The 26,940-nt window shown below is 42.5% G+C and overlaps 1 protein-coding gene across 7 annotated transcripts in view; it reads right to left on the bottom strand.

The window, feature by feature from the left end:
• Nucleotides 1-26,940, bottom strand: part of fat3a (FAT atypical cadherin 3a) — a 188,993-nt gene that overhangs the window by 28,642 nt on the left and 133,411 nt on the right. For 3 of the 7 annotated variants that reach the window (XM_030109193.1, XM_030109189.1, XM_030109187.1), the window contains exons 8-18: nucleotides 24,898-24,966; nucleotides 18,408-18,547; nucleotides 12,989-13,264; nucleotides 12,096-12,306; nucleotides 9,268-11,996; nucleotides 7,806-9,177; nucleotides 4,021-4,217; nucleotides 3,733-3,886; nucleotides 3,268-3,501; nucleotides 1,729-2,121; nucleotides 388-602 (exon numbers count right to left, since the gene is read on the bottom strand). In XM_030109193.1, the coding sequence (XP_029965053.1) occupies nucleotides 388-602; nucleotides 1,729-2,121; nucleotides 3,268-3,501; nucleotides 3,733-3,886; nucleotides 4,021-4,217; nucleotides 7,806-9,177; nucleotides 9,268-11,996; nucleotides 12,096-12,306; nucleotides 12,989-13,264; nucleotides 18,408-18,547; nucleotides 24,898-24,966 (5,990 nt within the window). Of the gene's footprint in view, nucleotides 1-387; nucleotides 603-1,728; nucleotides 2,122-3,267; nucleotides 3,502-3,732; nucleotides 3,887-4,020; nucleotides 4,218-7,805; nucleotides 9,178-9,267; nucleotides 11,997-12,095; nucleotides 12,307-12,988; nucleotides 13,265-18,407; nucleotides 18,551-24,897; nucleotides 24,967-26,940 lie in introns of all 7 variants that reach the window. The other 4 variants (XM_030109190.1, XM_030109188.1, XM_030109191.1 and 1 more) reach the window with 2 other exon arrangements.

The following is a 26,940-nucleotide window of genomic DNA, read 5'->3' on the forward strand; positions in this document are numbered from 1 at the left end:
ACAATAACAACAGCTCCTTTGCTTAATGGAAAGCAGCACACATGTTTTTAGATGTTATAAATGGCATTGCAGCATGCAGCACAAAACTGGCATCCTCACAACACGTCCAATATTCCACAAAGGCAAATGTGCTAAATGGACAGTGTGTATTTAGTGTGTCTATTTGATAGGGTAGTAAATTATCCTGTTATCAGGTCAGCTTGTACGTGTGCACAAAGTTTGCAACCATTTTTCATTGCTTCAAGACCGAAATGGCTTCTTTGATTGAGAGGTTGAAGGATCAACAAAAATGAAAAAGCAACATGGAGCTGTGATAACAAAAGTAAATGTTAAGGCTGTGCTTCTCCCCTCAGCTAGAAGAACAACTGACTCATCCCCTGAACTCACCTGGACCACAGACTCTCCGATAGTGGCGTCCTCCGACACCACGGCCGAGTAGAGGTCATGGCTGAACATGGGGGCGTTGTCGTTGACATCGGTGAGGTTTATGTTGACCGTGGTGATGGCGCTCAGAGGAGGCGTGCCGCCATCGCACGCCTCCACCGTCAGGAAGTAGTCCCTGCAGGTCTCGTAGTCCAAAGGCTGGGCCACTAAAATGGCACCTGGGGATTGTAATACGAGAACGATGCATGAAGTGTAAAATCCTGCGACGGAGCTGAGTAATCAAGTCAAAGGTCTTCTAAAAAAGCCCGCCGGTCATTCACAGTTATAGCACTATTAACACTTTTTTTGTGCAAAATCGACACGGTGGGTGTTTTCGCTAGCCGCTGCTGTGTTGGCACTCCTTTGTTAGCAGGAGCTGACATGCTGTTGTTTATTCTGGCTCAAACTCCTCATGCTGCTGTGAATAACCACCAGGACAACTCATGCGGATTAATTCCCCCCATCAAAAGAGTCCCGGGAAACTGCAACACTTCCTGCTGATGTAACACTGCACGACATGAGGTTGGTACTTTCTTTTCCAAAGATTTCATTACTTTTACTGAGCTGAATTGCAGTTTACAGGATAATGATTAAACCCATATCAAGTGAAATCAGTGTTCAGAACCAGACGGATATAAATTGGTAACAAACACTCTGTACATGCTGATCTGTCCATTGAAAACATTTTAGGTAATTTATGAGTTTTACTCAGATGCTGACTAGAAGCATAATGCTATAAAACAAATCAGTTTCTATTAGTAAATGTTAAATATTACACACAAAGTGGTCAATATGGACAGTGTTTTGGTGGTACTGTTAAAACTGCATTTATATTTAAAGATGATCAGTGAAGGAAATACCTCCCAACGTTCAAGATAAAGGGAAGTTTTGCATAGTGCTAAAAATGCTAAAATTGTAAATTGATCTCAGTTACGTCACACTTATTTCATTGTTTCACTGATTTTCATCGCATTTCTTTAAACGTAATAAATGGATGAACTTGTCTTAGCAGGAAAATGATAACATGACATTTTTGGCCAGGCAGGAAAAAAAAAAAAAAAAATCTTTTCGCTTTATATTGCAATTTACTCTGAATTTCCTCAATGCTTAATATCAAACTGACTGTAAATTGCCATGAATTACATTTTTTTGGAACATTTACTTCAAAGTCACGGCTTTTTAGCACACATAAAAATGACTGTACATCATGAAAATTCCCCAAAAATCTGCCAGACCGATCTTGAGTTCAATCATGAGCGAAACATGAAGAGATTCAATGAGACGCGATTGAACCCCGTCACTCACCAGTTAGAGGGTGGATGTGGAACTTCCCGTGCTCGTTTCCTGACCGGATGCTGTAGGTGATCTCGGCGTTGGTGCCGATGTCCTTGCTGGCGGCGTACACCCTCAGGACCTCGGTGCCCACCCCGACGTCCTCCGGCACCGTCGCCAGCTGGTCGCGCCGCTCGAACACGGGCGGGTTGTCGTTGATGTCCAGCACGGTGATGGTGACGTTGACCAGAGAGAAGAGGGGCAGCGGCGAGCCCTGATCCGATGCACGGACCGTTATCTGATAGGCCGGCTGGATCTCACGGTCAAGGACGCGTTCCAGGACCACGATGCCGGAGGACTTGTCGATAGAGAAAAATCCTCCTGCCGAGTCGGCAAGGGAGTAGACCACCACCCGGCCGGGACCTGCTGTGAAGGTAGGCGAGAAGTGCCAAGGTCATGTTGGACATTTAAAGGTGGGATTTATTTATTTATTTATTTATTTTTGTTTGTTTATCTGAGAACAGTTTTCTACCAATACTGCATTTTTTGTCAAAAGCTAAATGTTTAAAACTGGTTCAGGTTCCATTTACAGCAGAAAACTTTTGCAACATTTTAGGTACTTTTGGAGAACATTCCAACTCTGTCTCCAAGGAAATGACGGAAAATGCTATTTTTGGCGGCCAATGGCGGCCTGCAGAGTGGCATGACTCCAAGTCCATATAGTAGTGGGACTTGGTAGGCTCAACCAACAACACACACTATCGGCCTGTCATGCAAACTGCATTATTTTCAGCCTTTCTGCCATTTCTGTGTGAATGATGCATTTTCATTTGAAGAGTTGTTGTGTAAATGGAGCCTTTGTTCTACAAGAGTTGTGGAGATGTTGTGGAGAATTTCCTTCTCACCAAAATTCTTTCACTCATCATACAATTTATTCTTTTAGGTTTCATGTGAAAGAACGTCGTGGTTGGCCAAGAATGGAGACTCTTAGTAAACACACTTAGTCATTCACATCTGTACAAGTAGTTAAGCTCTGTGGGGTCATGTTCATGACTTGTAAAGGTATGCAGTCAATTAGCGTTACTTTTGAGTGATACCACATGTGCCAAGCTTCAAGATCATTTTCAACTTTAAGTGACTCTCGTTTCCTGCCTACGTTGGCTTTTCCTCCCATTTTAATCCAAGAAGTATCTGAAACAGGTTGACGTCAAACTAAACCGCAACTGCCTAAATCTCACGAAACTGTGCAAAACCTAAATTAAAATGTAATCAGATTGAAGGATTTAACGTGTGTTTTGAACTGAGAAGAAAAAAAACCCAGCATATTCTGAAACTGAGGAGGTTTGCTAAGTGCATTGTGAATTTAAAACAGGCCACACATTTAAAAAATTGATGGGACTGCGATACAGCAATGCAAATGTTCCTGTGGCTTTAGAATCAATTAAAAGCTGACAAGACACGTAACTGTAATTTACAAGTAAAGGATTCCTGTTTTTATTTTATGTCAAGACGATTTCGGCTAATTTTGCAGCCAGCATGATTGCAGAATTATTGCAGCAACAACTGCGTTACCTTCATCGGGGTCGATGGCCTGGATGCGTGTGAGCAGGGCCTTGGTGGCGGTGTCTTCGTAGACGCTGGCGGTGTACTGCGGCAGGGTGAAAATGGGGGGGTTGTCGTTCACGTCCGTCACCGCCAGCTGCACCTCGGCGCGGCACCACCGTCCACCACCGTCAGTCGCCTGAGCGACCAGCCGGTAATTAGGTGTCACCTCACGGTCCAGATTCACAGACGACTTGATCTCACCTTGACAGGTTAGAAACCACAGTGACAAGCGTTCAGACAGGAGTGCTCAATGGAGTCATGAACACTGTCACACCAGCTGTGAAGTTGCCTCTGGGAAAAAAAAGAGCCTGTGACTTACCATGCAAGCAATGTGAGCGGCGACTTTTTTCTCGACTGATTGATTTGTTTTCACTCTACAAACAGTGTATTCAGAGAAAAAAAGGGGTTTTCAGTGTCGCACTGCGCTCTTACCAGTATCAGGGTCCATGCTGAAATCCGCTGATCCAGGACCGAGCAGGGAGTACTGGATCCAGGCATTGATGCCCATATCTGCATCTGACGCTCCGATCCTCAGAAGCACACTGTTGACTGGGAGGTCTTCAGGAATGAGCGCAGTGTACAAAGCCTGCCAACATACACACACACACACACACACACACACACACACAGCAAAAGATTAAATGAAAAGAAACGTGGCTCTAGAAACCGTTGGTGCAGCTACACTGCCACCGTCTGTGATGCCACTGCAGTGTTTCTCACCTGGTCGCACATGGGGCTGTTGTCATTGGTGTCTATCACCGTGACCTCCACCATTGCCTGGGTCACGAAGAGTCCGTCGCTGGCCGTGACGTTGATGACGTAGAGGTTGCGTTCCTCCCTGTCCAGGGGGCCTTTCACGTACATTTTCCACTCTCCCTGAACGAGGCCCAGCGCAAACACACCACGGTAGTTCCCACCTAGACAGCAACACAAAATCAAAACACTCCACTGAGTACCAGTTGAAAGCGCCCAAGCCATACGTCAGTATTACGTTTAGTATTTCTGGTCAAAATACAGTTTTGTTGCTGCAAAGCTTGAATGGCTATTTCGGCTGGCAGGTATTTGGTGAGTTTCCTGTTCAACACACTGATTGAAGTGAAATTGAAAGTCACAGGTTCTCAAGGTTAATTGGAGGTCTTTCCTCAACCATTTTCTCTTCCTGCTTTATCAGAGTTGGGGTCATTGGAAGGTGAAGCCTATCACAGCTAACACTACACTACGGACAACAGGCCACAGCTAACACAGAAACATAATAGACACACATCCAAAATGTTACACTCGGGTAACTAAAATACTAAATGCTTTAACAGGAATGAATCCAGGAACTCGCTTCAAACTGAAATGTTCCAGAAAGGCATTGAACCCAGGTCGCTTTGCTGTGAGGCTAAAAGGCTGACCATTATACTGTATGACATGACACCCCAGAGGTCTTCTTGACTCTGTACATTCAGGTCCAATTCTCTGTTCTACTGTACGATCTGTCTCTTATTGTAGTCCTTACCTGGGGTAAATAGCTTCACCTCAACATATAATATGCACATTAATTTACTATACAGGCAATTTCTTGATCCACTGCGTCCATGGAAGCAACGGTTTGATAAAACTACTTTATAATTACGGTAATCATTTTAAGTGTCTGCTTTATATGGACACTAAAGGGAAATTAATGTTGCAGCTGTAGCTAAAGGTTGGAGCATAATACTGAGGATTTATGAGAGCACTGGGTGGCTGCTGATCCATTTAACTTGACTGTCAAGCCACCCGAGCATCTCCCAGGTGGCTCTGTCCCTTCTCACAGACTAATAGGAAGAGGAAGATTTTATTTAGTGCATGCAAGTGGAAATATATTGCAACAGTGTGACTACAAAAAATTCTAAAAAACCCATCATTTCACAATTTACAGTTTGAAAACAACAGAGAAATCTGCAAGCATAGAGTAATGGGTTCAAGCACAATTACTCTTTCTATAAAGGCTGAAACAAAAAGCCCTGATGGATGAAACAAGAGCATTAGCTTATTTATTAAAGTAAACAAGATTCTTATTTTAACAACACCAAGCTTAAAGCTTGTGTCCGGAGTTTTGAAAGAGAGAGGTTTTTTTTTTTCAGTCCAACGTCTCAGGTTCCGCCCTCCCTCTGCTTTCATGAGCGACCAAGCCACGCCCCTTTGATTATGCACGCTATTATCCGTCGGGTGAAAATGAGAGTCCTACAGCATCCTCCATGTTTAGCTGTTTACAGTGGATGTTCAGCAGACCATGGATATATCCGAGGTAAGCGGGGCGGCTGCTGCGTTGCTAACTCTCCTCTGCCTGGGCGAGTGGCCGTGCTCTCTGGCTGCGACGCTGCGCGCACACTTTGATTGACAGCACGAGAATGCGGAAGCTCAAAATCTATTGGCTGACGCTGACCGGCGCTTTTTCGGATAACATGGGGGTCTATGAGACGAAGGCGGGGCTCATAAATAAATTTTTATATTGCTTTATGCTAATATTATATTGTAGTATTGAACCAGACTAACACATTTAAGCTCTGTTGAAAAATGATACATACATTGGAAATGAACGGAAACTTCGAACACGAGCTTTAACTGTGTCAAAACAGACAAGACACAGTTTGGCCAAGTTCTCCTGGAATTCAAACACATTCACCATAAACTTTATGATGTAGCATAAAATGATTTACCAGCAACAGCACTACCAACAACAGAAGAACTACAATTTTCTGTTGGAAAACACACATTTCTGATATTGTATACTATCCCTGTACTGTATTCTGAGTGGAGTAGTAATGGTAATCATAGACCTACTGTTATAGGTAACATGGATGGAGGTTCATTGCAGTGGTAACACATGCATTGGCACCCAATATGGAGTCATAAATTGAGGAGGCAAGCATGTTTAGGGACTACCAAGAGAAAACCCATGAAACCACACACAGATCAAGCAGCTGTCACAGAAAAAAGTGCAACAGAGCTGACAACTATAGAGACTCAAACTGTGGTAATCAAATATTTGATACAGTTTTTTTATTGGATTTATGTAGAATTACACTTGATTCTGCTAGCAAATCACAAACAAACCTTCTGAAATTTCAAAAATTCTGCTACTGCTCCAACCCCCTCCCCCCCTTTTTTTTTTGTATAATAAACTCAATCAAAAGCTAAGGGGAGTGAGAGATGGACTGACTCAAATCTTTCTATTTTGAGTGTATTCATAAAATAAATGGGGTCTTTTCAGAACAATGGGTCTTCTCATAGAGGGAAATCATTCTTCACTGAGTTTTTTTTTTTTTTAATTATATATACATTCTATACAATTATGCGATCTTCGCACTTCTATGCTTGCCATTGATTCGCCCACTCTCATCCCCGGAGCGTAGCGGCAGTTTCTTTCACTTCAGCTGTCAGCTACAAGGTCACATTACTCACGCGTCTGTCATTCAGCCCAGCTGTCTGGCTGATATTCATTAAAAGCTCATCAGGGGAAGGATTTCCCCCCTATTAAAAGTTCTTCATTAGGAATCTAGCTCCCTTTGGTATGGTAGTCCTCTGTCGTGGTCTCCCAGGGAGACCGAACTTCATTACCACTCTTGAGCTTGTCAATGAGCAGACAGCAAATCAGTGAAGCTACTCCTTTGATCACAGGCCATAACATTAATGCTATTAATGCTGAGGTTCAGCATTCACCTTGGATTTCCCTGCATTCTTTGATTATTATTTCCACTCATTTCTTCTAATTTCCTCCTCTTTCCTACCTAATTTGTTCCTATACATAGAAATATATTCACACATGTTTCATGCTTCAGAAACATTGACAATTCAGGGTTAAAATACGTGAGTACAACGATCAAGTTTGTCTCCTTTTAAAGACCTAAAACTATCAAGTAGTTAACTGCTTATTACTAACTGTAGCTATCCCATTCAGCCATCGACGAAAGAAGTAAAATTGGCTTTTCCTTTTTCTTAAACTGTAGATTATACTCCTGCTTCTCTAGACATATATGCATTCCCAAAGAATAATGTTTTCAAAAGTGGAGAAATACAGTTGAGCCACAATTTCACTTTGTGACAGACTAGTGACCACTCAAGAATAATAACCAGTGTCAACTTGATAGGTTCCAACCACCACAATTAAAAAATGTTAGTTATTTTATGTATGACAAGATATTTAGAACACATAGCTGGATATAAGCCTAAGTTTCTGAACTGCAGTCAGTGGATTTACTCCTCCTCTTACAAAAGTATAAGAGGACATATTGCATCAGCCAGTAGCACAATATATTGATTAGAATTATAATTTGATTTAGAATCATATCAGTGAATATAAGCAACTATAATAAGGGAAAACTGTTTATTCAGAAAATGGCGGTTCCTCAGCTAATCATAATTTGTGCAAATATGAAAAGCAAAACTTTACAATACTATGAAAGCATGTGTCAAAAACATTGGGTATCAACACTGTATTTAGAAATGTGGGTGGAATGGCTTTTATAGCGGTGCCTTACCTGTTATGTGGTAACTGACTTGTCGATTGACAGCAGAGCTGTCGTCGTCTCTCGTGTTCAGCACGGCCACCACCTCCCCTGGGGGATCACTCTCCTGAACTGAACCAAAGTACTGGTTCTCCATGAACTTGGGTGGGTTGTCATTGACGTCTGACACTGCCACTGTTACAGTTGTGGTGCTGGAAAGAGACAGTGTTTCCCCAAGGTCCGAGGCCACAACCGTGAATGTGTAGGATGGCTTGGTTTCATGATCCAGGTCCTTGTGAGTGGAGATCCAGCCTGTGTTGCTGTCAATACTGAAAGTTCCAACCAGTGTGTCAACATCTCCATCTGACTGAATTAATTCCCCAAGTCTGTAGGTTACCTGACCATTGGCACCTGAATCTGGATCTAGTGCTTGGACTTGAATGACTCTGGTTCCAACGGCCATTCCTTCCATCACGGTTGTCTCGTAAGAAGTGGTATCAAAGGCTGGTTTGTTATCATTTAGATCCAATACTCTGACCTCCACATCGATAGAAGTCACAGAATCAAGCTTGGCTTGTTGTGCTGTGGCAGTAACTTTGAAACTGAATCCTTTGATTACTTCGTGATCTAAAGGTTTATCAACTTTGATCACTCCAGTATCTTTTTCCACCACAAACACCCCATCTTGGTTGTTTTCACCAGTTTCCCCGTTAACCACAGCGAAAGTAGCAGACAGTGGTGCAAACCCGGTTGGAGTGTTGAGGTGCACTGTTCCTATTGCTGAACCTATGGGGGTGTTCTCTGGTATGCTGAATAAGTAGTGATGTTGGTTGAAAGTAGGAATAAAAGCATCTGGAGAAAGGACATGTATGTACACAGACACTAAAGAGTGCCGGACTGGGTTTCCTCCATCCACAGCCTTCACAAAAAAAGATAACACGGAATTCCTCAAGTGACTGAAACTTCCCTTAGTCACCATCCAGCCATTGTCTGGGTCGATCTCCAAAATGTCAACAACGGGAACATGTGCTTCACTGTAAAGTGAATATGTCACTTTAGCATTGATGCCATCATCGGGATCGTGAGCCTGAATCTGTGTGACCAAAAATCCCTTCGCCACATCAGATTTGACTGAAGCTCGGTACTCAGTTGCACGGAAGCGAGGCGCATTATCATTGTCATCCAACAGAGTCACTTGAACTGTACAGTAAGAAACACGTCCACCTGTGTCCTTGGCTGCCACTGTGAGAACAATGTCCTTATTAGCTGGATCTTCACGATCGAGCTTTTCAACAGTGGAGATTTGACCATTTGCATCAATGTGGAACTGGTCCTTTCCCAAGTCATTCACAAAGGAGTAAGTGATGAGTCCAAATGGTCCTGGGTCTGCATCTGTTGCTTTGACCTGAGAAGCAAAAAAGTAGTTTTAAGGTCAATAATTATTCATCTTGAGAAGATTAAAGAAGAAAGTAAGTCTTTGAGTAAAAACTCTTACCTGTATGACTTTGGACCCCACAGCAGCATTCTCTCGTAATTCTGCCTCATATATATTCTGTCCAAACACTGGACTATGCAGGTTGGCACCCAACACTTTCACATGAACTTGTGCAGTGCTGGTAAACACCCCGTCTGACACTGAGACATTGAGGCTATAAGCAGGATCCATTCTTTGCTTACGATGACCTGACAAAGTGATGATTCCGGTCTTCTTGTCCATCACAAAGTTCATTCTTTCATTTCCTGATAAAATGCTGTATTCCAATTTATCGAAATCGGAGCTGTCAGCATCCGAGGCCTGAACACAGGTTATAAAGTGTCCACGAGGAGCTAACTCATTCACATAGGCCTCATACAGCAGCTGGTTGAAGATTGGAGGGTTGTCATTCATGTCATTCAAGACAACAGTCACAGACACTTCACTGCTCAGAGGAGGGAAGCCATTGTCAGTGGCTCTGACAGTAAAATCATACTTCTGTACCATTTCATGGTCGAGCATCCTCGCTGTCAGTATCAATCCACTGCTGCTATCAATGTGAAAATAATCTGTGCTGTTGTGGACATCTGAAAAAATCTGGTAGCGGACAACATTGTTTTTCTCTGAGTCTTTGTCTGTGGCAATAACTTGAAGTGCTGGGGTTCCAATCATGACTGTTTCAGACAATATTATTCTGTAGGACATTTTCTGGAAGATAGGAGGGTTGTCGTTCACATCTTGGACAAACACCTCTACGTCAACCTCAGCACGAGCTCCGGTCAAGTAGTCTGTGGCTCTGATAGTGAGATGGTAAGATGATGCTGTTTCATAGTCCAAAGAGTGAATGACACTAATGACTCCAGTGTCAAAGCCAATGTCAAATTGAAGCGATGGATCTCCATCAACAATTGTGTAGATGATGTTTTGACCCTCAGGGCTGGTGGCGTTTATGCCGAGGATGGGTGTGTGCACAGCCACATCCTCATTCACAGAAACAGAGTAAAATGATTTGTCAAAGACAGGCATGGCTTTGTTGACGACCGTGATGGGGAACTCAGTAGTTGTTGAAAGAGGTGGATAACCACCATCTCTTGCATATATCACCATTTGGTATTCCATATTAGACAAATCAGAGTCAAAAGACCTCTTAAGGCTGAGACTACCGGTCTGCCGACTGATCTCAAAATGACCGTGGTCATCCTTGAGATAGTAAGACACCTCTCCATTGATTCCTTTGTCACCGTCTACTGCCATGACCCTGAAAATCGGGGATCCTGGTTCAGCTTCTACTTGAACGGCAGCATAATAGGGAAGTCCAACAAAAACAGGGGCATTGTCATTTATGTCTTCCACTTGAACTCTAACCATGACTCTGGCCACGTGAAGACGGTCGTGCTCCCTCCTTGCTTCAACAACTAATTCGTAGAACTCTTGCTCCTCACGGTCAAATGGTACTCCTGTTGTTTGGATAACGCCAGATGTCGGACGTATTCGGAATCGTGTACCAGCATTCAACAAGGTGTACTTCAGCGGTTCATTGAGACGGTTTCCCACAGCATTGACCACAGCCACTTTAGTGATATTTGAGATGTTCTCGATGATAGAAGAAGAATAAATGCTGTGGGTAAAGCTGAGACCAGAGTCCAGGGCTTCTCTGACGAGTATAGTCACCAAAGCTGTGCTGGAAAATTTCCCATCGGTAACTTTGACACTGAAGCGAAAACGCTCTTTGGAGAAGTTGTTGTTTTTTACGACAATAATTCCACTGGAAGGTTTAATAGCAAAATGCTCCAGTACTCCGTCAGTCAGAGAGTATGTGAGCTCTGTTGGGACATCTTTGTCAGGGTCTATGGCTGAAACCTGCAACGCCTCGACTCCCACGTATGTGGGAAGAAGCAGAACAGTTTCATAGGAGTTTTGGGTGAATCGAGGCGGCGAATCATTTGTGTCAATCACTTCTATCGTTACCTCAGTTGGACTGTCTGCTGTCAACTGGGGTCTGCCATTGTCCCGCACGTGAACATGAAAGTGGAAGCTTGCAAAAGTCTCATGGTCCAGATTAGCAATGGTTCGAATTGAGCCGGTTCCTGAGTCCACTGTAAAGAACATTTTGGCAGTATCCTCAACAATCTGATAGACCAACAGAGCATTTTGGTTGCGGTCATTGTCAGTGGCCTTGATTACTAAAGGAGTGTCATCTGAGTTCAAGACCACACTGTTGACTGGTGCTACTTCACTAATGCTACCACGATAGTGAAGCTGCTGGAACACAGGTGGGTTGTCGTTTTCATCGACCACCTGGATTACAAGAGTGGCATTGGAGGCCATGCCAGCCATGTTGGTAGCCTGGACTATCAGGTTGTATGACGATGTGGTTTCATAGTCCAGAGGTTTTTGAGTAGTGATCACACCGCTGTATTGATTAATCTGAAATACATGATCTGTGTTGCCCTTCTTAATGTCATAGGTGAGAGTTGATTGGCTGACTGCGTTGACAGTGGTGACGGAGGTCCCGACCATTGCGTTTTCTGTGATTTCAGTCTGGTACTCCGGCTGAGGGAACTTTGGTCCGGCGTTGTCTGAGAGAGTGACTGCAATACGCACTATTGTGGTCGTGGAGAGGGGAGGAGCGCCATTGTCAGTGACTCTAACAGTGAGGACATAGTGACCTATGCTTGACAGGTCCAGGTCACGGGCAACAGTGATGATACCCAAAACTGGTTCAATATGGAAGGAATTCCCAGTGTTGCCTATTAAACAATTGAAAAAAGACCAAAAAATGACATCAGTTCATTGTATACAGTATTGGAACAATAACAAGAAATTATTCTGTTGTAAGTAGTACTCACCAGCTTCAATGAAGTAGTGCAACTCTGCATTCTCTCCTTTATCTTTGTCCAGAGCAGTGACTTGGACTACAGCTGATCCCACTGCTGCTGACTCATAGACTGAACCTTCATACAGAGCACTGGTGAAAATGGGAACATGGTCATTGATATCTTCCACTTCTATTAACACGCGGGCCAGATTTTTTCTGTATGGGAACTCTTGGTCCTTCACCTGTGAAGAAATACAACCGAAAACAAACAAACAAACAAACAAACAAAAAACAAACAAACAAACAAAATACTTAGTTAAAGACAAAAAGTCATACAAAATCACATCATTTTAATGCTCTAATGGTCTCTGTGAAATAGTATTCTACCAAATTTCACTTTAACCAGTTTAAAACTGGTGGTTTGCTGTATGGAATGCTCATAGAGCAAAAAAATATAGTGTGCTCCCTTCTCGCTCTAATTTGCTTAATTACCTGATCATAAATTCAGGTAATAGGAGAGCAAAGGCATAAAAAACTGCCTCTGGCTCAATTATTACCTCAAATGTACACCAAGACTAATAGCTCCAGTTGAACTGACCATCTGTCATGACACACCTAGTGGTTAAGGGTCAATGTCCATTCATCTGCCTTTGAGTGAACTGAAAGTCAGTAATTCAGCACGGCATTTTGAACAGTAACTCAAATCTTATTGAGACTACAAGTATATTTTATAACAGACAAATGCTGGGACAGGAAATTAGAAACAGAAGCTATTCAGAAGACAGACTTCCCCTGTGTCAGGTACAACCGCAAATACCTCAGACTTGGTATCTTCTTGCAAATTATTGGAAACCTCCGGAAATGATGTTACCACAATGTTGCAATGAAGCACAGTCCCTCATCAAAGACCAAAAAATATCTTACAATAACAGTGAGGATGTGCTGGGCACAAGCCTCGTGGTCGAGCCTCTGGGTGGTGTAGATGGTGCCCAAGGTGGGGTGTATGCGGAAGAGGCGCATGCTGTTGGGGTCGATGGAACTCTGCAGGGAGTAGGTCAACTTGTGGTGCTCATCACGGTCTGACGCCAGCACTTGGACCACTTCGGTGTCCGGGGGTGTATCTTCAGATATGGTCACGTCATAGGTTGGTTGGGAAAAGATGGGAGGGTTATCGTTGTTGTCCATAACAGTGATGTGGACCTTGAATGAAAAAGGAGAAGGAGAAAGGGGACAGCAATGAAAAAATGAATGATTTATAAAGCATAAAGTTCATAAGGTTGACTCTTGACTGGACTGTCGTTGTTGAAAGACTCCAGTGTGACCAATTATTTTTCTGCATTGCCCTTGAAGGGCAAGACACAACTCCATTTTCTATTTTACACCTTTCACAATTGTTGCCTTAAGTTACAAAGTGAGGTAAGAAAGAAAAGAAAAAAAAAAGTTACAAAGTGAGGTGGAGGTGGTTTAACAATTTGTAACACTAATCACTTCTCTGGTAGTGACTCTATTAGAGTCATTGGAATTATGTAAAAGAGCGCAGAATAAGAACGGCTGAATGTGTGTCATCGTGTAGACTGCAGAGAAGTCAAGCTGTGTGTTGACGGTTGGCATGGGTTATGACTCATGGAAAGTTCCTGAGTCACAGATGACTGGTGCGTTATCACAGTGTGAGTCAGGAAAACACAGGAAGACCAAAACACAGACAGGTAAGAGAACAGACGAAAGACGCAAATACATTAAGTAATAGTAAGGATTTAACTGTCCTTATAGGTCTCACAGTGGGCAAATTGTACATGAATACACATATTCAAACTCATATAACATCATGATATCAATCTGAAATGAGAGTTCTGACTTTTATGAATTTACCTAAAAAGTGATCGATGCAAGTTTAAAGCATATCTCCACAAATTAATTTTTAAAAGTCTCTTAATACCTTTTTTTCATTTGGAATATCAGGTAAATGAAAAACCTTGCGGGCATAAGTGCTTATTAGAAGAAAAAAAAAGGGTGTTATTAGTGTAGCTGTCTGGCTACAGTTGAGTGTGAGGACAGGGGTGGCATGCAGCCAGCTCTGTTCAGGTAAGGAGCCAGGGCTGAAGGCCAAAGGGCCACGGGTAACAAGCTGCTGCTGCAGTAGGAAGCTAAGCAGGGGGAAACGAGGTCAGGATCTGGTGCGGTCTGGCTGGTGATGGAAACCAACACCCCATGAAGAACAGGAGGGAAGTGAGGCCAGAGTGCGGCTGGTGAAGGGAATGTTGGTGTGGAAAGATGACAAATAACACAAAAGTGTCTTAAAATTGACTATATATACTAGGGAGAGCTGTTCATTCAGCTCTTTTAAAAGATACCTTTGATCCATTCAAATATTCTTGCTGGTTTGCAGTGAAAAGTTAATTTTATATTTGCTGAGAAGGTTATTCTTTTGTGGAAATACAAACTGGCTGTGTCAGCTGTCAAAAACAGAAACAAACAGGATATGGAAAGACCTCGGTCCTGAATCAAACATGAATCTTCTCATTGTGAGAGCACTGATGTTCTGCTCTGTTTTGCATTGTCCACTATGGTTTATCCCCTCAGGATTCCTTGCATTTCCAGTCTTATCACAAATTGTCATGTTTCTTGTTACATGATTTATAGCTCATACTTTTGTTTCTGGCCCTGTACATTTCATGCTGTGTAGGCTACTTGTCTATGCCGGTGACTTTCCATGCTTGTGGTCCAAGGCCTTTTATAAACGACAGGGATTTCCAGTGAAATCATAAAACTTTTGCATTTTGAGGGTTCATTTTAAAGGCAATGGTGCTCGGAGTGACTGAAAATGCTACTTTTTTGAAACCTCTGTGTCAAAGGAAGAAGAAGGCAAGTTTCTTAAAATCCTGCAGTCTCATGACTCCCAGTCCATGTTCTCCTGGGACTGGGTGGTTTTACAGCTGAGAGTCACCTGTAACAGCAATCCAACTTTGTTTTCTATGAATCTTTACAGTGTATTATTCTATGTCTCATGTGTGGGGTTTTATTGCTCAAACAACCAACAACGCCAATTTCCCGCCTGACATGCTAATTCCGGTGCAGTGATTATCAATATCACAGCAATTGCAAAAAAGTCGTAGGTTTAAATCCACACAAGGCCTTTGGAGTTTGCATTTTCTTCCTAAGCAATCATGGTAGCAGCAACAAATTAGCTGAGCTATATGACAACAGCAGGCATATCATTAAGGCCAGCTGCTTTTATTAATAACACTTCATGTACAAGTTGATCGTAATGTTATGTACAATGGGATCTCTTACATAGTGTTTTAAAAAGAATTTATTTAGTTCAGGATTGTGGTGGTCACCTATTATGTTAACAGCAGTTTAGTGCAATCACAACAGAGCTGCTTGGTGTTAAGTAATACAGATGCAACGGCTAAATCAGCTCAGGAAGCAGGGCAATGAGAGACTGCAGCTATTATGGAGCTATCATTTTAATTGAACTTTACTATCTCTAACTGTTTTTCTAGTTTAGTAATCAGTTGCTATTCAATTACTACCAAAAGTAGTGGCAACAGTTATGCATTTATATTCCCAACAATGTTCCTCAGGATGAAGATAAAGGGGAAGTGTCAAATGAACAAAGATTATGTTCTAAACCATTCAAACATAAGACCTTCCTCTGTGAGGTGACACTGCAAACCACTGAGCCGCTGTGATCACTGTATAGAGCAAATTCTGCAAAGTCAAAGAAGCTGCAGGAGCGAGTGTGGGCCAGAGAGGGGAGGGAAGTGACAACATATATTTTAAGGTCTTGAAAAAGTAAAACTTGTAGCGATTCATCGTCAGAGAGGCACAAGAAGAAAAACAAGAGTCAAGAGCTGCCAGGCAGCGAGTCTAAATTTAAACCTTGTTGCAGCAGTCAGCCTTCTGTTGCTCAACTGTGGAGGCATTCCCTGGCGGCGTGACGCCATGCTGACTCTCCATCTGGGAACCTTCCTCCCATCTTACAGGTGTGTGTGTGTTTGTGTATGTCTGGATCTATGTGTGTGTGCCAGACTAACCTCACAACCTCTGCATGTGGGACATCCTCAAATGGAGGATCAGAAAGGATGAGAGCCAAAGCGACAAAAAGCAGGCACCTTTATAACCCGAGGCGGCAGCCTGGATCCCGTCTTTGTAAAGATTTTAATTAAGTCTTGATGCTGCGTCAGAAAGCAGTGGATTCCACTAAGTGGTTATTTTGGAAGCGGCACCGCTGCGATGCATGAAAGTACATTTTACTGATGGTTTCACTTAAGCTAACACCAACACATAACGAGGAAGGCACTCTTACATGAATCATCTATGTCAGCAGTTCAGAAATGGTTTAAGTATTTATGTAGTATATTTTGTTATTACAGGCTGGCACAACAGGAATTTTTCATGTTTTTATTTAAAAAAAAAAAAAAAAAAAAAAAAACTGGAAATGACTTTTTGGACCCCTCTGGTCTGACAGCATGTGTTAAGACAAAAGAGTGGCGGTAGCCTGACATGGAGACAAGAGTGGACGAGACACTGTGTGACTGAATACAAATTATTGCTTGGAAATGCCTCTTTTCAAAAAGTCAGTGTCCTTGAAAATGACAAGATGGATGTGTGTGCAGCGTATTACCCATACTGTGGGGACGCACAGTAAATCTGCTTGCTGACTTATTATGAGGGCCTGTGTCATTTTCTAGGGGAACAAAAAAATATGCATCCATTTGAATTACCAATGAACCTCAGCACATGACAACAGGCGTAAGATGAAGGTGTTAAACAAGCAGGAGCTATCAGTAAGGAAAGACAAAGTCAAAAAAAAAGAGTAGAAGTCGATGTGTCCTTTGAAGTAATGGGAATACAACTTTGTGGGATGTGTGTGCGTGTGTGTGTGTGCCAGGTGGAATAATAGGCATCTCACTCATTCCTCATGTCAGAACAATTCCTCTCGCTCTATAAAAATGCTAATGCGGTGTACTCGGTGTGCAGGAGAGTGTGTGCACTCACGTAAGTCTGTCCCATATTCTGTAATAACCCATCTCATCCAACTTGTAAGTTAAAATCTAATCTAAATTCTTATCACTGATCAAATTCCCCCAGTTTTATTGAATCTGTAGTTTCTGGGGAAAGCAGAAAGTATGTGAAGCCATGTGATGGGATGAAACTGATCTGAGAGATGTTGGGTTTCTGTGTTTTTTACTACCTTACCAAGCTCAGCAGTCTCCAGGGGCCTGCTCCCATATATATAGTACAGGATATGCTAATGATCGAGAGTGCACATTATGCTGCCTGAATTGCAATATTACTCAAATATGCTGATTAAAGTGTTGATAAAGTTTTATCATGGGGAAGCGCAATTAAAAGTCGATAAAAGCCTCGGTTATGTAGACTGTTGGACATTATCATGCTATATTAGTCCTTTTGTACAATAAAACATTGTTTTCAACAAAAAAATTAATACACTTCCTGGTCCCGGGAAACATCATTAAAGAACAGTTGGAGCTGGTGGAACAGCATTTCCCCAGATGACTCACATGCTGGAGGTATAGCTCTCTACGTTCTTCCTTAACCAGCTAATGTATCGTACCAACAAGAGGCAACAACGTTACATACACCAAACCGCCTACAGTACAACCAGATCAGTGATTTCTGCGTTCATCACCCATCTACAAATATGAAAAGTAGAAAATATCAATCTGTGAACTGCATTAGCTAAACAAGTGGCGCCTCAGAGAGTCACCAGGAACCAGCAAGAAAAGGAAGATGGGAGCAACAGATCATCAGCAGGGTAAAACTAACCTGTCTCACGACGGTCTAATCACAGCTCACGCTCTTTATGCCCTTCTGCTCTATGGGACGTTTCCCATGCAGAAAAGTTAGATAATTCTATATGGTGCTGGACGATAAACCTGATTATTAGAAGCTGTGGAGCCCACTGTGCATGTCTTGGTTTTTTTTTTTGCCGGATTAAAAAAGTTTTTCTTTGCTGAACCCATCATGACTCAAAGCATGATGAACATCCTGCCTCCACACCGAGAAACAGAACAGGCTAACATGAATACACAGATGTGTGTGTCTTGATATTGCCCCCTTAATGACCTTAGCATCATTTATTCGGTGGGGGATGCCATATCCTCCATGCATACTAAAAATGCACTTTGCAAGTGCCAAATTAAGGTTTCCTGTCTTGACAGTGCTTGTTACACACTTTCCTGTCCCTCCCTTCAAACCCAGCGGAGCAGCAAACGGACATCTGGTAGATTAGCATTCTGTGCAGTCGCTGCAGCTACAAGGTTACGGACCATAAACAAACACCAAAAGGCTTATGGAATAAAGAGAAAAGTGGTACCTGTGTGTACGCGGTGCTCGTCCCGTCCGTGGCCTGCACCGTGAGGTTGTAGAAGGAGCGCTGCTCGGCGTCCAGTGGCTTGGCGATGATGATGGTGCCAACAGCTTTCTCTACGTCAAACACACTGTCACTGCTCCCACCTGCTCAAACAGGAGGGGGCGGGGCACAGGATGCTAATCACACATGGGCATTTGGGATAAACTCTTTTCATACTGAATAATATATGAATATGTGAAAAAAAAAAAAAACAAATCACAAAAACCACAGTTATATTTTTTAATGAATGGAGGATTTTCAGTCATGTTTAATCGATAAAAACTCGATACATTCAATTTGCTGTTTTGTTTTCGTCTCATGATCAGATCAGAGAAAAGCACATGACTGGAAACTATGGCTGCAGCTACACACACTGCTCATGTGCGTGATGGTGCAGAGGAAGGGAGGGATGGCTGATGACGGGGTCAAAGCTTTTTCATCACACAGATAAACACCCGCTCCACACACACACACACACACACACACACACACACACATATACATCAACCACCGATCATAAACACGAGATTACAGCAACAATAATGCATATGCACTTGCCTTTTAAATCAAAACCAGTAACCCAAACCATCTTCTTTCCAAATATTGCGAACAGACTTGTCCACATGTAGCAGATGGTACATACGGATCAAATATGTTTGACCTTGTGGCTTTCATCCCAGGATCCAGCAGCCTCTGATGAATGGCGCTGCATTCTGAGTGGGACTACAGGGCAGGATTGGGAGCACACTGGCAACAAATCCTGTTGGATTTAACTTCTTTGCAGAACAGAAGCCTATAATTGGCAAAACTATCTTCAGGAAAAGTGGTAGCAAAGCTCTGCGCCGTGGTAAACAGCTCCTCATTCCTTCAGGATAAAACTTTAACAAGATTTTGGGAACAAAAACACATCAGTCAGGAAATAAACTTCAGCACTGCACCGATGTAAAGACAACTCGAATACAGTGGAGCTGGAAGCACCGCAGAATTTTCCCCTGTGTGCAACAGTCTTTGTGAAATTTCTAGAGATCGATTTTTAGGGAGTCATAGACTAGCACATATGGAATATGTTTTTCTCAATAAGGTGCTGAGTTGTAGGCTAAAAACAGCACAGAACAAAGTACTTGTTTATAGTTTTGTGTGATTCCTTCTGGGACATCAAGCAATTTGTTTATTCTATTATGTCGACTGAATGATACGGTCCTTTTAATATTGTGGTATTGCTGACATGAATGTCAAGAAAAACAAGAAAGTAAATGAGCTCAAAAAGGCAATCTGGCTTGTAAATACTGCTGAGTGGGGCATCAGGGGGGAACTGGAAGTGGGTGAATGCAATACGGACTGAAAGATAAGCAGGTATGTGCCTTACACCTGCGTATACCTTGGTTTACACCACTGACTAAATGTACGCTAAATGTATCAGTGTCGCCAGGTTACTTAATAAAATGATAGACACCACATGAGCACAGATGCCTAAAACTAGTAAATGCATCTGTACAAAGTGGCTTAAATACCTCTAACCCCTCATCTTGGTACTGAAACTTGAACACCAAAAACCTTCTCCTAACTTTAAAATATGTTGTGTTTCATCATAACAGTGCAAGTGGGAAAATATTAATAGTTTTTGGAAAGCTGTCCTTGTGTGAACTCTTAGCGTTGACTGAAATATCATGACTCATTTTGTTCTGGGTGGTGTAGCATCAGATGTACAGCCCACACAATAGGAGATCTGTAAGCGTTTACCATGGTTTAACCATTTTTCTATAAGAACAGCACTAAAACACTTCTTACGCGAACATATAGCGATGCGTGCTGAGGTGAAAGCTGTGTGTCTCTGAAGGTTCTCTAAACTTACTGACTTATGGTGGGTGAAACAGATCGGAATTATGAGCCCTGAGGCACCTGAAAAGCATAATAGTGCCCTTTCACCCTTTCTTAGGCCCTATTTTACCCCATCTCATCCAAGAGTAACACAAGGTTCTTGATATTAAAAACAAAAAGGAAAGCATTTAAGGACAAGGAGTTCATGAGCTCCTGTGTATCCGGAATTATTTCATATTTTTAGAGAAGCATTTCACAGTTTATAGCGATGACTCAGAGTGCTGTACAGGCAGAATCGAAAAACGCAAAGAGGAAGGTCTAATTAAGTTTTTATTTTTTCATCTTGGCATCCTGTATTCCAGCTCTAGACGGAAAAAGCTGTTCTGTAGGTGGAACTGTTCTGGTTACAATGCAGAAATCACACTGCGTTCGCATCCCGCAGCCCACGCAGAATTAAGAAAACATCACTTTCAAACAGCCAGACTGACTCGCTGGTGATGTGTCTGTCGCTACTCAAACAGAAAATGTCTCGTGACCCGCCGTCTGCACGTTTTAGAGAATGTGACAGCTCAGACGCTGCAGGAGTCCCTCATAATATCTGTGTTTAATACATGAAATACCCACACGTGCATGTTGAGAGGGGCTTTGATTTGCCTTGTTGGTGTCTCTGTGTGAGAGCTTCAGGTTGTCAGACTGATCAGACTACCTGTCAGGTTTCTGTGTCTCCCACACAGATCGTACAATATCACAATATTAAACTAGAACTTTAAAAAATGTGACATTTGTGAAGATAATCGCTCCTTGCTGGAGCCTTTTTTTTATCACCACAGTGTGGAGTACAGGTAGGTGAACAACATACATGCAATTTTCCTCACATTTTCCATTGATACAGCTAATTCCAGTTTATGACTCATGAGTCAAGTCCGTTTTGTGAAAGAACGGTTTGAGTCAGCGGATAAATACTTTCACCTTAGAGCATGCAAGCAAAATCTTTGCTTGTTAAGAGAATCGGTGCAAAATTGCCAACTTCCAGCAGACATACAAAAACGATTAAGGCTTTTTCAATAAGCTTCTCTAGATTAAAGAATTAGAGGCTCCATTTATTTAACCACAACAACAGAACTGTTATCGTTGCAGGAAACGACTGCCTGCCAAACGTCAAACATCGGGATTGATAAATGTTCTCTTCCCATGTTGCTTCACCGCCCCACAGCTTGCAGTCATCAATTCAGTGATGGATTCAGTGTCTAATCAAGAATAGTTTGAAGGTTTATTGAAACCAGTTGATGCTGAACCAGAGCTTGTCCTCTCAGCAGAATAAAGACCCGGAAAACACCTAAAGAAAATACATCAACTGATGAGGAGGAAGTTTGGTTTTTATCATAATGTGGTTGAAACAACAAACAAAAAGAACCTAATCAGATGTGACTCTTTCACAAATAAATTGTGGACAATTTAGCCAATTTGCTGATGTGATTGATGCCAACTTTTGAAGAACTTGGAGTTACTCCCCATTCTTCAGTAAATCATGCATTTATTGATGTTTTTTTGCTGAAGAAAAATCACTTTTTTTTTCCATCACATTGACTCATTATCCAGTTTTAATGGGAATCAAATGTTGGCTGCTTCAAATAATGATGTTAGAAAGCAAAACAATGTCCTGCTTAATAAATGTGACAATAAATTGTACACAAATGCACCTTGAAACAGCTCTGAGTAACATTTAAATTGACTAAATTAATATTTAATTAGTCTAATTTGTGGCAGGGGTGTCTCAACACTCATCACAATGTCACCTGTTTAAACATTGTTGTTATTACAGGCAGATTAGAGATGCAGGATTTCATGTCGACCTTTTCTTGAGGACAGTTTAAGAGAGCTCAACAGTTTTCAAACAGAGATATACAGTTTGGGTAAAAACAGGAAAAATGCCTTACGTCAGATTGAGACTTCAGTATAAGCAGTAACCTACTTGCTGTGTAAACCACTAAATATTAATGGTCAAATGATGAAAGCAAGAAGAAGACGAAGGAAAAAAAAAAGAAAAAAGGTAACCATACTGGGATCACAGGCAGCCGTGTCTGCCATCCAGCCTAATCACCCTCATTTAGGACATACGGAAGAAGAGGGTTTGGCAGGAATCCTAGTGAGGCCGGAAAAAGCCTCCGGTCTGCCGTGGCCAAATTACAGAGAGGGAAAAATCCAACGCTCCGCAAAAAGTGGGGGAGGCAGAAAAACCCCTCTGATCTGTTCTAAAATTGGTTGCCACTGCCGGCCTAAAGCCGACTTTATCCTCTCTCGACTGGACGCTCGCCGTACCGCAGAAACGCGGTGACGTCTCACCTCAGCCTGCTCGTCTGCACCGGCGACAGCCAGTGAAGAGGCACGGTTAACCTCCTCGGCCTCGGCGGCCATGGTTCGCTCTGGGAAACGGCGATGAGAGGAGCTTTTCCTTATGACACCTTCTTTTAATGTTTCTAGCTCAATATGCCTCAAATATCCTCTGTGGACTTTAAATCTCAACACATAATGAAAACACAGATTTCCCATCAACTTTCAACTCAAAACTGAACATGCCAAAAGTAAAAACTCTTCATTTATATGAGCTGTCTGTCCTCGCCGGTGAGTGCGGCGCCCACAGGTACAGTGGAGCAGACCGGAGCGAGTCTGTGAACCAGCCTGAACCCCCGCTGGTGGTGTTGTGTCTGTCTGCCTCAGCCTGCTGGGCGGAACTGCTGCTGCCGCTATAAATGGATCACCCAAGTGTGCATTAAGAGGATATGGTGCGTGTGTGCGCTTGATGATTTATGCAAACGTGCGTGCTTGAGTGATCTTTTGAAGCTGTGCAAAGCAAAATTAGATTTATTAGCAATTAATTCAAACATGTTAGTGGATTATATCCCAGTCCATATCAATAAATAACGTAGTTTTTAGATATAATTTATTGTCAAAAGCCCTGAAAATCCCCTGACAAGTTCCTGAATTCTTAAATTAGTAAAAACTGGTGCAAGTCTCACCGTAATCTGTGGGGTGACAATCAATATATATTTCTCTTTAGACCGATTTTAGGAGCTCCTCTTTCCAAGAAATACTGTTTGACAATGTTTGAAAGAATAAATGACACTTGGAGAAGCATTATATGTCACACAGGTGAAGATCAAACAGCAGGCTGTTCTCAAATAGACCTCTGACTTGGTCTCAGCTTCGGGATCAAAATCACAGCGAACACCGTCCCACAGAAGCAGGTGTGTGTCTCCGTGAGAAGCACATTTGATCACACTGATGCCACCGAGGCGGCGCCACCTGTTGTCAACATAAGTGCCGAGTCCTTTGCCACTTTGTCCCACACTCATCCATTTCCACCTGGCAGCTGTAGGTATATCCCACCGTCATGTCTTTGTGACAAAATGGAAGAGGGGGGAAAAAAACAAAGCAAAACAACAAAGCAGACATTTCCCGGCCGTATGTTCACGAGGTCTGTTGGTTTTTCCGATGTGGAAAACATGAATGGGATGAGAATCTCTGATGATGGAAAACATCATCAATGGTAAGAGGTGGGCTTTACCCTGTGGATACATGAGGCGTTCAGGTACAGGCTAAAGTGTAGGTCATCAGTTACATGAAGGTTCCCAGTCCAAAATAATTCAACTTTAAGTTAAACCACTGCTCAAGAATTAAAGAAAAAGAAAAAAGAAAAAGGTGAAATCCACAAAAAATAAAAAATAAATAAAATAAAGAATAACTTAGCCACCGAGTCAAGCCTGTCCTGTGTATTTTTGCATTCAAACTCCTTTGAGGGGATTAAGAGGAAGGCTGTTCAAGCATCATCAGAGGTTCTCCTTTTTTTCTCTCAACATCTGCTTCAAGACACACTTTCCAAAATCACACAGCATAAATTTTCCCATTTCACTTACCGCCTGAGAGGTGTTTTTAAAGCACCGCGTACTTGTTTGTGTTGTTCGAAGGGATTAGTGCGGTGGGAGCTGGGTGTTTAGCCACTGGATGCCGAGGTTTAGCCGCGGGTTGTTAAGCGCCGTACAGGACCGATGGCGGCAGCGTTGTCCCCCATCCCCCCCTCCAACTCCCCGAACCCGCCTGGCCAGCTGTCCGAGCCAGCCATTACTTTAACTAATGGGCCGGCAGGTAGCGGGAGCCTTGAGTGCATGTGCGGACCTGCGCTAACTTGGAGGCATGCATTAATTCCGTATGGAGCGTGTGTCCAGGTGCTGCTAACAGCAGGTCATTAGACAATCTGTCACTGAGGTAACCCCGCGGGTTATTGCCATGGGAGCCTGAAAAAAGGTTGTGCTACCTTTTTATCAAACCTTCATCTCTTCAATTAACCTTGGCTGCAATTTAGCGCACTCATGCTAAGCACACACACACACACATACACACACACATCCATTTGGGCTCAGCTTCTTTATGGCGTTCGTCATTCAACCCATCACCTCCAAACAACCAATCACGGGAACATTTCAGCACATGCGACAAAGCACAGCTGGGAGGGGAGGGCGGTGCATCATGGGTGCAAAAAACAACAACAACAACAACAACAAATCAAAGACGAGGGAAAGGAAAAACAGAAAGGAAGAGACGGTGCGAAGAGCGGTAGTGGAAGTTGGAAGCGAGATACCTTCTGAGGAACAGTTCCTGCCACAAGCGCTCTGCAGAATATAGAACATCTCACGGAAAGACCTGGGACCTTCCAGGCAAGAAGCATTGAAGGAGAGAGAGAACGAAGAAAGAAAGAAAGAGAGAGAGAGAGAGAGGGAGAGAGAGGGTGAGACAGGGAGGACGGACGGGGTCGAAAGGGAAGAGGAGAGGAGACGGAGACGGCAACTGCTTCTGAAGACCTGAGCCTCATCCAGATCAACGTGAAACCACATCTCCACTGTATTTTAACAAGAAAATGACACTTTTATCAATATTAACCAATTCCAGGCATCGCCTGCTAATCAGTGTCATTCGTATTCACTCAGTGTAACGTGAGCTTAAGTGAATAATAAAAAACGGTGTCGTGTTGAAAGATCCCGTGGCTTGACTTGATGAATGTTTTTTTTTTTCCCTTTCATTCATGTTTTTTTCTCTTGAGTTCACATACGAGCTTTGTCCCTCTAAATGTCAACAGTGACTCAGTGAAGGCAGCGTTTCAAAGCCGCAGCACCTTCAGAGGATCCTTTTTAAAACTGTAAAGATAATCTGACATTGGCTCGTTAGAGAATTTGCAGAACAATACAAAGATTTGTGGGGGAAGAAACCTTTGGGCTCCTCACATTTGGAGGAGTCTGCCAGATGAACCCGGGGCGGCAGAGATAAACGGAATGAATTCAAAGAGGATTTAAAGGGAATTGTTGTGAGAAACACAACTTAAAGAGTCATTAGTTCATGTCCTTGTAATTAATTGTGTCTTGCTTTAATTCATGTGTATTTTGTGCTCCAAAACGCAACACTGTGACACCCTGAATACAAATAACCTCTGAAACTATACTCACATGCATCTGAAAGAGGTAAACATAGGCTTAATATTTTAAATAATATATAACTAATCAAACTTGATACCTGTAATACAATGTCTAGGTTACTGATCCCTAGCACTTCTGGATTCCTTTTCCTCAAAAAATATAGTTTTTTGAATGGCTTTTTGTTCAATATGAAATAATTGTGATTTAGGCCCAGAAGATTGAACCATCTTTGAAATATATCCACACTACTGACATCTTAAAAAAAAGTATCGAATAGAGAAACAAGTGAGACAAAATGAGCACAAACCATGAAGAGAGAGAGAGAGAAAGGGTGGACGGAGCTATGGAGAGCCAGAAGCACGAGCCAGAAGGTATCTCCAGCTGGATACACGCCGACTGTCACTGCTCAGTGACGCCCAAAAGGAAAGATGGATGGTGCATTGTGGGAAATCTTTTCCTACTTGCTGTTGTCCATCTAGTTGGAGCTGTCTGGAGCCATGCACTATGCATTGCATCAATGAAGCACTGTCAGTGTGCATGTACTGCAGTGCTTAAGAAGAAGAAAAAAATTGGAAAACCTAATAGAATTAGTATCAAACATGTTGATTATTTGAATTCTGAAATCACTTTTACCGCAGTAGAATCATCACCGTACATAATGTGTAAAAAATTGAGCTTAGCACATTGGGCATGACATAATCTGGTTAAGCCTTTCAAGTGGGGGAAACTGAACTTTGACGGATCAAAGGGATTTAAGTGTGCCATGTTGGGCATTTTCCACTTATAGGGGAACTCTCTCGCTAAAAAAAAAAAAATCCATCAGAATGTTCTTTACTGAGGTGAAATCATCACATCCTCTTAGTAGAGGCATAATAATAATGTATAATCATATAAATAATATTAAATATCTCAAAGGAATAATGCATGTGAAGAGTGTCATTACAATAAACAACTATTTTTCAAGTTTGATCTGAAATTTAATCCAACGGTTCATTATCGAAAACAGACGGTTTTCTCTGTTTGACCTGGCAGCCGGAGAAGCTGTCGCAATGCCGACTGGGATGGGCGGAACGGGACAGATCATGCAGCGAGGCCACAGAACCTGAGCTGCTCCTCGTGTACACCGACACACAGTGACACTGTCAGCCCAGCACACACCATGCACCGAAGCCCGCCGATCACACAACCGACGCCGGCTGACAGGAAGGGGGAGG

The sequence above is a fragment of the Salarias fasciatus genome, chromosome 14 (assembly GCF_902148845.1).
Source record: "Salarias fasciatus chromosome 14, fSalaFa1.1, whole genome shotgun sequence".
Classification (NCBI taxonomy): Eukaryota; Metazoa; Chordata; class Actinopteri; order Blenniiformes; family Blenniidae; genus Salarias; species Salarias fasciatus.